This window comes from Chelonia mydas, chromosome 1, assembly GCF_015237465.2.
Source record: "Chelonia mydas isolate rCheMyd1 chromosome 1, rCheMyd1.pri.v2, whole genome shotgun sequence".
Taxonomy (NCBI): Eukaryota; Metazoa; Chordata; order Testudines; family Cheloniidae; genus Chelonia; species Chelonia mydas.
Window position 1 is genome coordinate 201,984,472 of NC_057849.1, and position 14,046 is coordinate 201,998,517.

A 14,046-nucleotide genomic window follows, 5' to 3' on the forward strand; every position below is an offset into this window, starting at 1 on the left:
GTCTTGTTTTGATGTGATGAGCAGGCAGCCCTTTGGCGGTGGACAGAACTTCAGAGAGTTCCATAACTTGTTTTCCCCCCAATCTGGTTGCAGGCAGAACTTGTTACTACTTCTTGCAGCAGTAATTTATCTGCTATCAGATGCAACAGGAAGTGGCTCCCTCCAGCCCACAACACTGTGGATCCCAGTTGCTGTAGAGGGACTTCCACAGGGTGAGAGAGAAAGTAAGGCACAGAGCAGGAGCCTAACCTGCTTGTCCCTTTCTACAGCTTTGTGCTCCTTTCTGCTCACAGAAGAAATGGGGAGCATTTCAGCCTAAATAATCCTCAGATCATCTTGTGAAGAACTACCACCATTTTAAAGGTGAGGAAACAGACAGAAAGGTAATGTGACTTGCTTAAGGCTTTCAAGGGAGGTGAGAATAGAACCTAAAATTCCTGACTTCGAGTCTCGTGCTCTAACCACTCAATCATACTCCTTCCCTAAATTGCCCCTGCAACTTGATTATACATAAGGAATAGATGCATGAAGTTTGCCATTCCCAATCAGACCACTAATTTCCATTATCAACTGGAAAGGAGCCACAACCCCTGGGAACAGAGGTCAAACTGTTGAGCCATCCCTGCTGAAAAAGCGGCTGATAAATCAGCAGTGCACGAAGCTCTTGCTTAGTGACTCCCATCTTGTCACTCTTAAACGAGATACTGAGAGGCTAAATTTGGAATCTATTGTGTGCTCTATTCATAATCAAACCTATGGTTTCACTGAACATACCACAACTAATTCAGGGACTTCAGTGATCTATTTTAAAAGACAACAGAGTCCCACGGTTAAAAGCTCAAGCCTGTAAATTAGGATTCATGGAGTCTATTCCTGACCCTGTAGTGTGACCTTGGGAAAAATCACTCAGATTCTCATTTTCAAAGGTGCCCCTGATGGCACTTCTGCAGCTACCTCTAATAGGGCACCCAAAACTGGAAGATGTTGAAAACTTTAGTCTCAATGTCTTTGTACCCATTTCCCTGGCTGTAAAATAGGGATATTGATTCTCACTGTACCTCACCCAGATGATCGGTGGCTTAGTTCATTCAGGTTTGTAAAATGTTCTTGAATCGCTTTGGTGGAAGGTGCTGGAGAGAGGGAAAGTAAGAAGTGTTCGTATTTTTACTTTTCATAAGTTAGGTTTGGTGATCCTATCTGTCATTCCTGCTTTGTGACCAATAGGCAGCATTCAATTACTCCCACGCAACAGCCAGAGAAGAGCTGCATGCAGATGTAATGTGGAATCCGCAGAACTCAGCCTACTGTCAATTTCACACCAATGCTTTACTTTCTTCTACCCTCATTTATTATTAATTTGTATTTATATTTAACACTAGCTCTTAGTCAGCCTCTAGCCCAGGCTAAACCATTATAAGGTTACCGTGAGAATCCACTGTGAGAGAGGGGAAAGGAAAGCAGTTAATACTAGAGCTTTGGGATGCCCATTTAATTACCTCAAACACTTTTTCTCTCCCCCCCCCCCCCCGATACAAAAAACATATTTAAGATTACAGAAATTGCTGTAATAGATCAGACGAGTGGTTCATTGTCTAGTATCTTATCTCCAGCAATGGCCAATACCAGATGCTTCAGAGGAATTACTTTCCCATAAGAGAATTTTCTTTCTAACCCCCAGAACTTCATGGTTAGGTCCAACACTTAAGCATATGGGTTTATATCTCTTATAATTTTCTACCCACTCTATTCTAACTGTGGATGTTTTTATGATTTATATTTTGGTCTTATCCATTAAGCTTATGGTTTCAAACATAGATTGTCAGATTGAGTTCCACATGCACATTGTAAAAACATACTCCAAGAAACTTAAAATTCATGAAGGGAAGTATCTGATCTACTTTCTCTGTACTCACCAAACTACAAATACCAAACTAAACAGCAATATAAACACCACTCTCTCTTCATGGGGAATTGTTTTTCAGGCTTCTAATCATTTTCAGCACCTACCTCCGAACAACCTCTATTTCTGTTATGGCCTTTTTGAGATGGGGTGACGCAGAACTGAGAGTTCCAGCTGAGGCTGTACCACTGATTTATATGATGGCTTTTTACTGTTTTCCATCCTATTTCTTATACAGTCTTATAGTTTGCTTGCTTGTTTTGCTTTATGTTGGTGTAAACGAGAAGACTGTTTAGTGTTCCCTTTCTGCTAGAGGTAAAATTAGTATAATTCATTGAAGAGTGTTCATAAATGTTCCAAGATGGGGAGCAAAAGTTACACATACATGCTGTGCATGATAATGTTTCCCATAGCAGCATGGGAAACACTGAATTTATTGCATCAATTCAAAAAGATCCAGTATTTCCACAAGGTTCCTAAGCCTAGGAGAGAGTTTGGACCCCAAAACTGCTTTTGGGGATTCTTCCCTGTGCCTTCATCAGCACTGGTAGCTTCCATAGTCCTGGTGGCCAAAGCAATCAATAAAATGTATTTTGCCTGGCATGATGATCGTTGCCTTTAAGAGTCCAACAGGGACAGGAATGTTGCTGCAAACGGAGAGAACTCATCTTCCATTCAGTCTCTGGACACTGAGCAGTGTTCAGTCATAATGAAGGCTCTTCAGTGCACCACCTCCAAATCTTTTTCTATCAGAAAAGCCAGGAATCTGTAGATATGGAAGATGTCACCATGTCAGAACCAGCAAGAATTCCTTCCAGGCCACATTAACATGTATGTTACCAAGTTGACAACATTACCTCCTTCCGATCACACTCTTCCTTCTGAGTCAGGGCAGACCAAGTGCTTCAGCATGCTTCTAAGATGTGCCATCTTTTGAATGAAATGTAAAAGTGAGGTCCTGACCATTTGCCTTATAGATCTTTTGGGGCTTTATGTAAGACTTGCAGTGTGAGCACTATTGTTCTGGCCAAATTCCAACTTGGTTTATTACATTGTTCCTCACTAAATTCCTCTGCAATTTCAATTGTATACAGGAGTCTTTGTTTCCTCTTCTAAACTGTTGTACACCATTACTGTGCTCTACTGAACAGCTGCTGTGTTCTACCCCAGAGATGGCTGCAGTTTTGCAGTAATTGACCTAACAGCCTTTATCAAGTTGTGAAGCTCTGTGAAATCCATCAGAATGAAAAAAGCTGCAGTAAGGTATCAGCACTCATTTTTCGGCTGCATATGTGCAGATAGTGCTTGTACACATAGTGCTTACCCTGTGAGAATCAGCGCTTACAAAGAAAGTCTATTCAAAACCACCACACGCTTCCTTATTTAATGGGATTTCAAACAGATTTGCACTGCAGAGTGCCTACAAACACACAGAAAAGCGGTCCATGGTTCTTTAATCCTGTACTACGTAGCTCCCCTCGTGGCAGCATCTCCTGTAGCTATCCACGAGACTATGGTTTAGGAGTCACCTCACCCCTCTGTCTACACATGGGCAGAGCTGAGGTACTCACTCAACAGGACATGCTACCTTTCTCACTGCTCTGTCACAACAACCCCAGACAGTCAACCTACTGTATAAAAGCAGCATCAAAATATATGGTGATGCCCAATCAAGAAAAATATCAGAACTGGCCAAAAGCAGTACATCTGAAGACTGGGGGTGGGGGACAAGATAGTTTAGACTTCACAATAAAACAGCCTGCTGGGGTTATACCCTACAATGGTAGACTGAAGCCTGGTTTACACTAGGAAATTAGGTCAGTACAATTATGTTGCTCGGGGGTGTGAAAAATCCACATTCCTGAGTGACACAGTTAAAGCGACCTAACCCCTAGCGTAGACAGCACTAAGTTGACAGGAGAACTGTCCCATTGACCGAGCTACTACTTCTTGGGGAGATATATTATCTATGCCAATGGAAGAACTTCTCCTGTCGACACAGATAGCATCTTCACCGAAGTGCTACTGCCACACAGCTGTAACAATGCAGCTGTGCCACTGAAGCATTCAAGTGTAGACAAGCCCTGAGAAAGCCACAGATCTTAGCAGAAATGTCAATTCAGTGGAGAAGTATAAGACTTGGGCCTTTCAGCTCAAAGTGCTTCACAAACTTACAGTGATAGACAAAGTGGATACATAGGAATCACTAAAATGCAGTCAGCTCTGGAGTGAAACTAGGCAACTCTATACAACAGTTAAGAATAGCATATCCAATTGAAACTGCAATGGGAAGCTATAGAGGCAAAATGTAATTATTAGAGTTCAAACGTAGCAGCACACCAGGGCTACCAATCAAACTTTTGTCAAAAGTGCTATGGGATCCTTAAAACTGAGGTCTACCTCACTTGTGGTTATTATATCTCAACCAAAAGACAGCACAGCATCCCAGCACTATACTCGGGTGTTGACTCGGAAGGCAGACTGCAACAACCAGATTCAACAGCACATTGCCTAGAGCATCCTCTGTGTTCTGTGGAGGTTTCCCATCAACGCTGGGTTGGTCTGACCACATTCTGAGATCTGACTGATGCTATGGCTGCAAGCTAAAGACAAGATGCGTATGCTGAGGCATGATTTAAAAAAACCCCACAAAATGTGTTTAGGGTCTATTCTTCCATCCATGCTTAGGAGAGTTTTACCATGTAAACTCCACAAAAGCATGAGTGGGAAGAGCAGATCCCACTGCAGAATACCATGAAGCCCATTATATGTACAAGGAGCAGATAATTTCAAACAGTAACACTTGGGGGTGTACTGAAGCTCCTAAATCCTTGTTGGGTTTGTTTCTCTACAATATGTATGCTGACTTGTTTAAGCTTCTGTACTGTCATCGAGGGAGCAGATCAGAGTAGTTGGCAGTGAACTGTAATCTTTGGCCCCTGGCCATAAAGAATAGAAAGTTAATCCTTGGTTAGCCACTAAAACCTATCATACACAATAATGTAATCTTGCATCATGGCTTTAAAACAAACAAAACCAGGCTCCTGCATTAAGCTATTATCTTCATGGAACAGAGATTCTCTTTTACCAGAGGAAAAAAGCCTTCCAGGACTGAAATAGGAGAAAACAGATTTGCTTTAAAAAATTCTCATGAAAAATTAAAATAATACACTTCCGGCTTTCATTTTCACTTTTTCTCCCTCCCTAAAAAGAAGAAAGCACAGCACAGTATAGTTTAATATACATGTTTTTCTATGACATTTGTTACTAACATGAATGAATTAAACCTCACTATACTTCATAGGTGCCAACTCCGTGGGTGCTCTGGGGCTGGAGCACCCACAGGAAAAATATGGGGGGTTCTCAGTACCCACCATCAGCTCCCACACACCCCTTCAGAGCCTCCTTCCTGCTGGCGGGTCCCACTCATCGTCTCCCCCTTCCTCCCAGTGCCTACCGCGGATCAGCTGTTTTGTGGCATCAGGAGGCGCTGGGGGGGTGGGAGGGTGAGTGAGGGCGCAGTGCGCTTGTGGGAGGGGGCGGAACTGGGCGGGGCAGAGGCGGGGCAGAAAGAAGCAGGCCGGAGGTGGGGCATTGCAGGAAGGGGTGAAATGGGGGCAGGGCCTGGGTGGAGCCAGTGAGATTAGAAACTCAGCGCCTATGCTACACTTCTCTGAGGTAGGTCAGTCCTGGATTGTATTCCCAGCTCAACACTAGCCTACTAGGTGACAAGTCACTCTCATAGGTGCTTCGGCCTTCCCAGCTGTAAAATGGGGATAATGATACTACCCTGCCTTGTAAAGTGCTTTGACATCGACTGATAGAAAGTGCTATCTAAGAGCCAGGTATTATTATTCCCCTTCATGTTATAGATGTAAACACTGTGAGGCACAGAGGGATGAAGTGACTTGTCCTAGGTGGGAGAGTCCAGATCCCAGATTCTACTTAGTGCTTCCAAAACATTTTTTTTATTAGTTAAGCATTCACGGTCCAACTAAGTTGGTACCATCCTGGCACTTCTCTGATAATTTCTGCCGCAGCTGGTGGAACTATCATTAAAAATGTACATTGTTAGCCCTGGTTGTGAAGGAAACTTGTTGACTGTGATTCAAAATGGTGCCATGTGATTCCACAGAAAACAGCCTGAAACAACAGCTCTGAGGGAGTTGCTAACTGAGCCCCCTTTCATCTCAATTCCATCCGATTCCCAGAGGTGGCAATTTAAATGTCAATATTGTTAATTATTTCACTGCTTATCATTTTATAGCCAAAACATCCACATTGTGGGTGAAACTTGTAAAAATTGGCACCATCTTTCCCATGCATCCAACTACCAATCATCACTTGCATTTGAACCACAATCTCCTATGTTTGGGCAACCAGGAGCTCATATTTTAAAGGTCAGGGCCTTGTCAGCCAACAAAACCCACAGGTAGCATTGTACCCAAACAAACAAACAAACAAACAAAAAAAAACCACAGAGAAAAAACCACAGACCTGATTACCGTCTCGTAACAAGTATCTCTTCTCTATGACCTGGGGGATGCAATCAGAGAAAGAATTTAGAAGGTGTAGCATGTACATACCATCATAATGTGATTAACACTTTAAAGACATCAACAATTGGGATACTACATTCTCAAATGACAAATCCTGACTACAGACTGCCTGTGCTGGAGGATGCCGTGGAAGCAGTGCCCTCACTATAAGGGGCAAGAGGGAGCAGCTGATATTGCTCTACTGCAAATCCCTATCCCCTCCCTTCCTAAAAAAAAAAAAAAAAAAAAAAAAAAAAAATCCTGGCCAAATTCTGGTGTTTGTACAAGAAGGTGATCCCCTGGGTCCCCAATGCCATCTCCATCCCCTCCCAGGGGACCACTAAGTGGCTTGACCAAAGCATTCCCACTTCCAATTTGGCTATTTTCCAGATTTACCCTGACGTTTTTTCTCTGGGGAAGATGGGTGGGAAATAAAGCACTAAGTTTTATTCCCCCAGATTTGTTTTAAACAGGAAAAGCAATGGTGGGCATCTACATTTAGAACTCACTTCAGTGCTAGAAAAGTGCACTGCAAACCCACCAGCCTGCACAGGGACAATGGATATTTGCTAGTGTACTACAACACTTTAAATTTTAGTCCAGTTTCATTGTTCTAAGCAGATACCATGGTCAATGTTTCACACAGAATAACTGTTCTCAGGAAATCTTCAACACTGAAGAATAGCTACCCAGTCCCCTCCCCCACCTAGAGATTACAGAATTACAATCCCAGACATAATCAAATCTCAAGACATCAATTGCAAAGTAAATGAATGAGGAAAAAGACAGAGATGAACATTAAGGCTGGGGAAAAGTCACAGGAGGCTGAAGAGGATGATATGAAATCCAAAAACTCATGAGCCAGCAAGCTGGGGCAAAGTCTCACCCAGAAGTGAGAGGAGTTTCAGTGATAGCAAACCACATGTACACACGGTATATGATGCTAGGTTTTACCCCAATCTAACTGGTTTAAAAAAGGGGTTACAGACACTTATCCCATTTATTCATCACTCTCTCTTCCAAGAGAAAGAGTGTTTCTATGTCCTTGATGGAGGTCCCCTGTATTGCCCTGATATACAGGCAGTCCTTGGACTTATGACACAGTTGGTTCCTGAAAATTGTGTTGTAATGCAAAATGTTGTAACTTGGAACCGCAATCCACTCCATTACAGGACCGAGCGTCGTAAAGTCGAAACCAACGCCATAAGTCGAATCAGGGTGTCAATTCAGAAACCTCATCTGACCTCCTGTACAGCACACGCCAAAGAACTTCCCCTACAAATACTTCCTAGAGCAGATCTTTTAGAAAAACATACAATTTTGGTTTTAAAATGGTTAGCAATGAAAAATCTACCATGACCCTTGATAAGCTGTTCCAATGGTTAATTACCTTTACTGTTATATTTACATTTTATTTCCTGTCTGAATGTGCCTACCTGCAACTTCCAGCCAGTGGATTGTTATACCTTTCTCTGCTAGACTGAGGAGACCATTATGAAACATTTGCTCCCCATGCACTTATAGACTGTAATCAAGTCACCCCTTAACCTTCTCTTTGTTAAGCTAACTAAATCAGGCTCCTTGTGTCTATCAATGCAAGACATGTTTTCTAATCCTTTAATCATTCTTCTATCTCTCTGAACTCTCTCCATCCTTCTTTGATTGTGGACACCAAAACAGGACCCAGTATTCCAGCAGTGGTTGCACCAGAGCGAAATTCAGAGATAAAATAAAAAGAAAAGGAGTACTTGTGGCACCTTAGAGACTAACAAATTTATTTGAGCATAAGCTTTCGTTAGCTACAGCTCACTTCATCGGATGCATTCAGTGGAAAATACAGTGGGGAGATTTATATACACAGAGAACATGAAACAATGGGTGTTACCATACACACTGTAACGAGAGCGATCAGGTAAGGTGAGCTACTACCAGCAGGAGAGCCGGGGGTGGGGAACTTTTGTAGTGATAATCAAGGTGGGCCATTTCCAGCAGTTGACAAGAACAACTGAGGAACAGCGGGGGGGGATAAACATGGGGAAATAGTTTTACTTTGTGTAATGACCCATCCACTCCCAGTCTTTATTCAAGCCTATGTTAATTGTATCCAGTTTTCAAATTAATTCTAATTCAGCAGTCTCTCGTTGCAGTCTGTTTTTGAAGTTTTTTTGTTGAAGAATTGCCACTTTTAGGTCTGTAATCGAGTGACCAAAGAGATTGAAGTGTTCTCTGACTGGTTTTTGAATGTTATAGTTCTTGACGTCTGATTTGTGTCCATTTATTCTTTTACGTAGAGACTGTCCAGTTTGCCCAATGTACATGGCAGAGGGGCATTGCTGGCACATGCTGGCATATATCACATTGGTAGATGTGCAGGTGAACGAGCCTCTGATAGTGTGGCTGATGTTATTAGGCCCTATGATGGTGTCCCCTGAATAGATATGTGGACACAGTTGGCAACGGGCTTTGTTGCAAGGACAGGTTCCTGGGTTAGTGGTTCTGTTGTGTGGTTGCTAGTGAGTATTTGCTTCAGGTTGGGGGGCTGTCTGTAAGCAAGGACTGGCCTGTCTCCCAAGATCTGTGAGAGTGATGGGTCGTCCTTCAGGATAGGTTGTAGATCCTTGATGATGCGTTGGAGAGGTTTTAGTTGGGGGCTGAAGGTGATGGCTAGTGGCGTTCTGTTATTTTCTTTGTTGGGCCTGTCCTCAGCTCTCGTCCCCTAATGCCCCTACTCTACTTGCACTACATTCCAGATGATGAAGATGTCATCAATGTAGTGCTTGTCAACCACCTTGTCACCCACCTTGATTATCACTACAAAAGTTCCCCACCCCCACCCCCGGCTCTCCTGCTGGTAATAGCTCACCTTACCTGATCACTCTCGTTACCGTGTGTATGGTAACACCCATTGTTTCATGTTCTCTATGTATATAAATCTCCCCACTGTATTTTCCACTGAATGCATCCGATGAAGTGAGCTGTAGCTCACGAAAGCTTATGCTCAAATAAATTTGTTCGTCTCTAACGTGCTACAAGTACTCCTTTTCTTTTTGAGGATATAGACTAACATGGCTGCTACTCTGAAACCAGAGATAAAATAATCTCTCTATTCAATCTTGAGATTCCTGCTTATGCACCCAAGGATTTGGCCACAGCGTTGCACTGGGAGCTCGTGTTCAGCTCTTTATCCACCATGACCCCAAATCTTCTTCAGAGTCACTGCTTCTCAGAACAGAGTCCCCCCTCCTGTAATTATGGCCTGCAATGTTCCCTCTAATTTTTTACATCCACGTGCGGAATAAATTTGATGTGCACCAATATGGAGGTGATGTGTGGCAGGAGTGGGGCCGAGGGGTTCAGTGTGTGGGAGGGGGTCAGGGCCGGGGCAGAGGGTTGGGTTACAGGGGGGTGAGGGCTCTGGGGTGGGTCCAGGAATGAGGGATTTGAGAGGGGGCTCAGGGCTAGGGCAGAGGGTTACGGTGCGGGAGGGTGAGAGCTCTGACTGGGGGTGTGCGTTCTGGGGTGAGCCTGGAGATGAGGGGTTTGGGGTGCAGGCTGCCCCAGTGCTGGGGCTGGGGGAGAGGCACCTCTCCCTGGCCGTGGCAGCTCGAGGGATGGGGCGCCTCTCCCCTCTCCAGTCTAGGCCCTTGTGGCTGCGTGCCTGTATGGCCCTTGATAGCCTGCCGTGCAACCGTGCAGCTTAAAGGGAATTTAGGTGGCCTGTATTCTTTGTTCCTAAATATATACATTTACATTTAGCCCTCTTATGCAGTGGGCTTATTAAGTAAATAATAATTAAGGGAGATTAGTCTGAGAACTACCCAAAGCCATTTTCACTTGCAATTCCACACAGGATTTGAACTCAGCTCTCAAGAAGTGGCAAGTGAGAGCAGGAGCCCAGCTATGCCGTTAGCTCTCAGAATACAGACAGGGTTAATTACATAAAACAAAAACAACGAACGTAATTGAATTTGCACCACCTTATCAAAAAACCTGCTGAGCTTGACAGCATTGGATGAGCCTGCAGCCAGATAGCGGGGATTGGTGCAGTCCTGGAACACACAAAAAGCAACTCATAATTAGGAACCATGTTATGCAACATTCTTTAAGGAGCAAGAAAGCTACTGAAAATAACCAGGTACTCAGCACAACTCTTCATCTTAAACAAAATGTTTTCTCAAGATGCTTGATTTCTATAGAATGCAAGGACATGCAATGACAGGCCATATTGGTGTCACTTTAAGAACGGATTACCTAATAAGACGTAAATGGGTGAAAACCAAGCCACAACAGCTGACATATTTGGTTTTGCTGCAATTAGTCAACCAGCAGAGGGAATACAAGGAAATCAACAAGCCCCCTTCCCAGAAACATGCAGACATGACCACTGAAGCAAACATGGCAAACCCATACTGACTTCTGTTCCAAAGCCATTTGGAAGGACATGGGGGGGCGGGGAAGATATCAGTGACTTCCAAATGGAAGAGGACAAAACGGATTGGGAAATGTTAAAAAAATAAAAGCTTCAGTCTTTTAAATAGGGTTCTACTCACAAGAGGTGGCTTCATCCCACTCCCAAAACTCTGTGTTAAAGGGAACTTTAGAAGACCCACTTTCAAATGCAAAATCTAAACTAAGCTGTTTACAACAAGCACCAGCCTAACATTTTTTAAAGGCACAAGAACAGAAACCGGGGGGTCTATTAGTAGTACAGCAAGAGGTGCCCTCCACAGCAGTCATTCCCAACCACTAGCACTGGGGCATCAAGCTCTAACTCCTGGCACTCTAGTCTCTCCTTCCTCCCTTTATGTTGAGTTGCTATGCTAGGCCTCAGAGCACTACTGTTACCCACTTCCCATTTGACTACATGTACTCCTATAACAAAACATGGACTCCTTGTTCTAGAGTTTAGGGAAGCTCAAGCTCCTTTGCAGGCTGAAATACACACAATGGAATGGGTGGTTGTGGGCACAGTTGATGTCATAGTCTGAAGTGGCCTGAGTAGGCTGTGAACCATTTGGCTACAAGCTATGCAGAATGATGTGGTTAAGGTAGCTCCCAGGATGTTGTGCTGAGGAACCAATCAGCTCATAATTCACAACAGCAGCAGCATTGTAAGAATATTACGAAAGTATCGAGGGTGCCTAGTAATCAGCAGAAACAAGGAAGCCTTCTTGTTGAGGAAGTCTATGGGAAAGACTCTTTCCTGGCACTGGCTGCAACTTCCAGAAGAAACAATTTAATGATAATGAGAACAGATAATTCTCAGACCAACTAATGATTTTTCCTCACATTAAAATGCAGAAATCATCAATGTGGCTGGTGAGGCAGAAATCCAGATTCCCTGTTTGTACCACTACAACTGGAGTGCCTCACACCTTAAAGTTTACCAACAAAGGAAGTCACTCTGGATGTTATCCTCTTCAAAACCCAAGAGGCGCCGGGAAGCAAATACATCAGAGCAGCTTTCTATTCCATGTTAGAGGAGTAGGTCCTCAGTGCTAAATACAAGACAAATGATTCTTGATACTGATCAGCCGCTGATGGGGTTGGGAAACTGAGTCACTTCTCCCCACAAATAAATAAATCAGCCAGGAATTTCTTGTAGAGTCCTGAAGCATCAGCTTTGTAAACATGAACTAGAATTTGACACTTGCCTACTAAAAAAGTGCTGACAATTTTTTTTAAGTGAGCTAGGTGCTAAGGAAACTGAAACCCTCTGTTCCCACAAAAGATAAAGAAGAGGAAGCTTTCCCCATAATGTCCTGCTGACATGTCTCAATTCTGAACTAAAGACTCATCTCAAAGCATTAAGAGGGAAGTCCAATTCCAAAGCAGAGAAGCAGGCTGAAAACTTCAATACTATATCTGCATTCCCCAGATTTAACTTCAGCCAACCATTATACATCCAGCCACCGATTTTGCCCAGGCAATGGTATAGATATAAATGGGTGTAGTCTGTATGTGCTCAAAAGAAAAGTGAGTGGCAGAACCAAGTGACTCCCAATCCCCTAACCCCTAGGCCATCCTGCTGACTTCAAACAACCAGCTCCTTTCTATAACTGAAAGACAGCTACTATTTCTCCACTATGCTAGCAAGGGGTATGGCTAACCAACACTGTAAGCGACCTCAGTGTGACTGACCAGTAGCCTAGTTCCTGTAATTGGGATCGCACAGTTCTCTTTGCTGGAAAGCATCATGCACAGTCAAAGATAAACAAAACTTCTGGCAAAAATACTAACCAGATTAATCTCTTCTGCATTGAAATCCTCAGCCAGGAAAGCTGTTCTGGTCAAAACTTCATTGCGCTTAGTCTCTGGGATCTGGTCCAATTTGGTTCCTATCACCAGCAGCGGAATCTGGTTATCCGCAAACTGTTCACGGTCATAGTCCCTGTGCAGTGAAAAACAGAATAATACAAACATAGATGAACGTGACAGCCCTATCCTTTCCACTCTAGGTGGGTGGGAGATTGTTGGATACTGTGTTCTGACGGCCAAGAGTGTTTATGTCTGGGTCTTGCAGGAGGGTTTCTGCAGTTAAATCACACTGCCTGTTGGGAGATTTAGAGTGGAAACGGATATGGAACTAGTAACTAGCACCTGAGACATGGGTTGAGGCTTTTGTCTGAAGAGGACAGGGTGGGAAGCAGCAGCAGCTAAGAGATGAGCTGGATCACAATGCATGAGCTGGAGAAGAGCAGGAAGGAAATGGCAGCTGAGAGGCTGGTTGAGTCACACTGTGTATGTTTGAAAGGGAGAGGAGGAGAAGAAAGGAACCAGCAGCTGGGTTGGGTCAGGGCTCCAGTGTGGGAAAGGAAAAGGCAGAAGTAGCTAGCAGGCTGATGTGACCATGTTACAAATCGGAGAGAAAAGGAAACAAAGGGAGGGTAAGGGTGGATGCGACGCAGAATGCTGCTGCCCACGCTCCCACAGTATCGGAAGACACAATGCAGGGCTAGATGGATCATTGGTTTTACCCAGTATGGCCATTCTTATGTTCACACAAACAAAGGAATGATACCATATCCTCCCATCATCAGAGAACTCACCTGACTCCCCACTCATTTCAGGACCAATTCAAAACTCTCCTGCCATAGTTTTGAAACTTTCCTTTAATTTGTTTCAGCTGGCTTCACAGGCCTTTTCTCTGTCCCACCACATAAACTGGTGAGAGCGCCGCCTTCTTTACAGCCACACAGAATGTGGATTTTGGAGGACAAGCCTCCATCCTGTGCTTTTAAAATAGCAGCTGTGTATCTGTCTGTGGTGTGCATATAATTGGGGTTCTGCCCGCCCCCACCCACATTCCATTCCTCTCACTCTCATCTGTGTGATTTTTCCGGGTTTGAAAATCTTTCCCCTTATACCTGTAACAAGGAACAGGGGAAAACAGCAACAAATACCCAGTTAAATGGCACAGCACTGCTGAAAACATATTCTTTAGCAAGGCCCCAAAAAATCCCACTAAAGAAATCTGCAAGATTTAGTGAGTTTCATTACTCCTCACACAAAAAAAGCAAGGTAGGACATGGAAACAGCCACATTTTCATGAGGATTCCTGCTAGATGGCCCTGAATGCCACAAAGCAGCCATGGAAAACTTTGAGGT

The 14,046-nt window shown here is 43.8% G+C and overlaps 2 protein-coding genes and 1 long non-coding RNA gene across 8 annotated transcripts in view; 1 reads left to right on the plus strand and 2 right to left on the minus strand.

Moving 5' to 3' along the window:
* Nucleotides 1-2,146, minus strand: part of HGD (homogentisate 1,2-dioxygenase) — a 51,318-nt gene extending 49,172 nt beyond the window's left edge. For 2 of the 5 annotated variants that reach the window (XM_037909697.2, XM_037909688.2), the window contains exons 1-2: nt 2,008-2,144; nt 1,059-1,130 (exon numbers count right to left, since the gene is read on the minus strand). The gene's annotated coding sequence lies outside the window, so the exon portion shown is untranslated. Of the gene's footprint in view, nt 1-1,058 lie in introns of all 5 variants that reach the window. The other 3 variants (XM_037909680.2, XM_043538737.1, XM_037909713.2) reach the window with 3 other exon arrangements.
* The window catches only part of LOC114020020, a 17,427-nt gene continuing 3,381 nt past the window's right edge, over nt 1-14,046 (plus strand). Inside the window, exon 1 of the long non-coding RNA XR_003564952.2 lies at nt 1-363. This is a non-coding gene — a long non-coding RNA (uncharacterized LOC114020020). The remainder of the gene's footprint in view (nt 364-14,046) is intronic.
* RABL3 (RAB, member of RAS oncogene family like 3) overlaps nt 2,287-14,046 on the minus strand; it is a 27,475-nt gene continuing 15,715 nt past the window's right edge. For both annotated transcript variants that reach the window (XM_037909729.2, XM_043538741.1), the window contains 4 exons: nt 12,679-12,829; nt 10,416-10,487; nt 6,398-6,436; nt 2,287-2,666 (listed from right to left, as the gene is read on the minus strand). In XM_037909729.2, the coding sequence (XP_037765657.1) occupies nt 2,601-2,666; nt 6,398-6,436; nt 10,416-10,487; nt 12,679-12,829 (328 nt within the window). In that variant the 3' untranslated portion in view covers nt 2,287-2,600. The remainder of the gene's footprint in view (nt 2,667-6,397; nt 6,437-10,415; nt 10,488-12,678; nt 12,830-14,046) is intronic.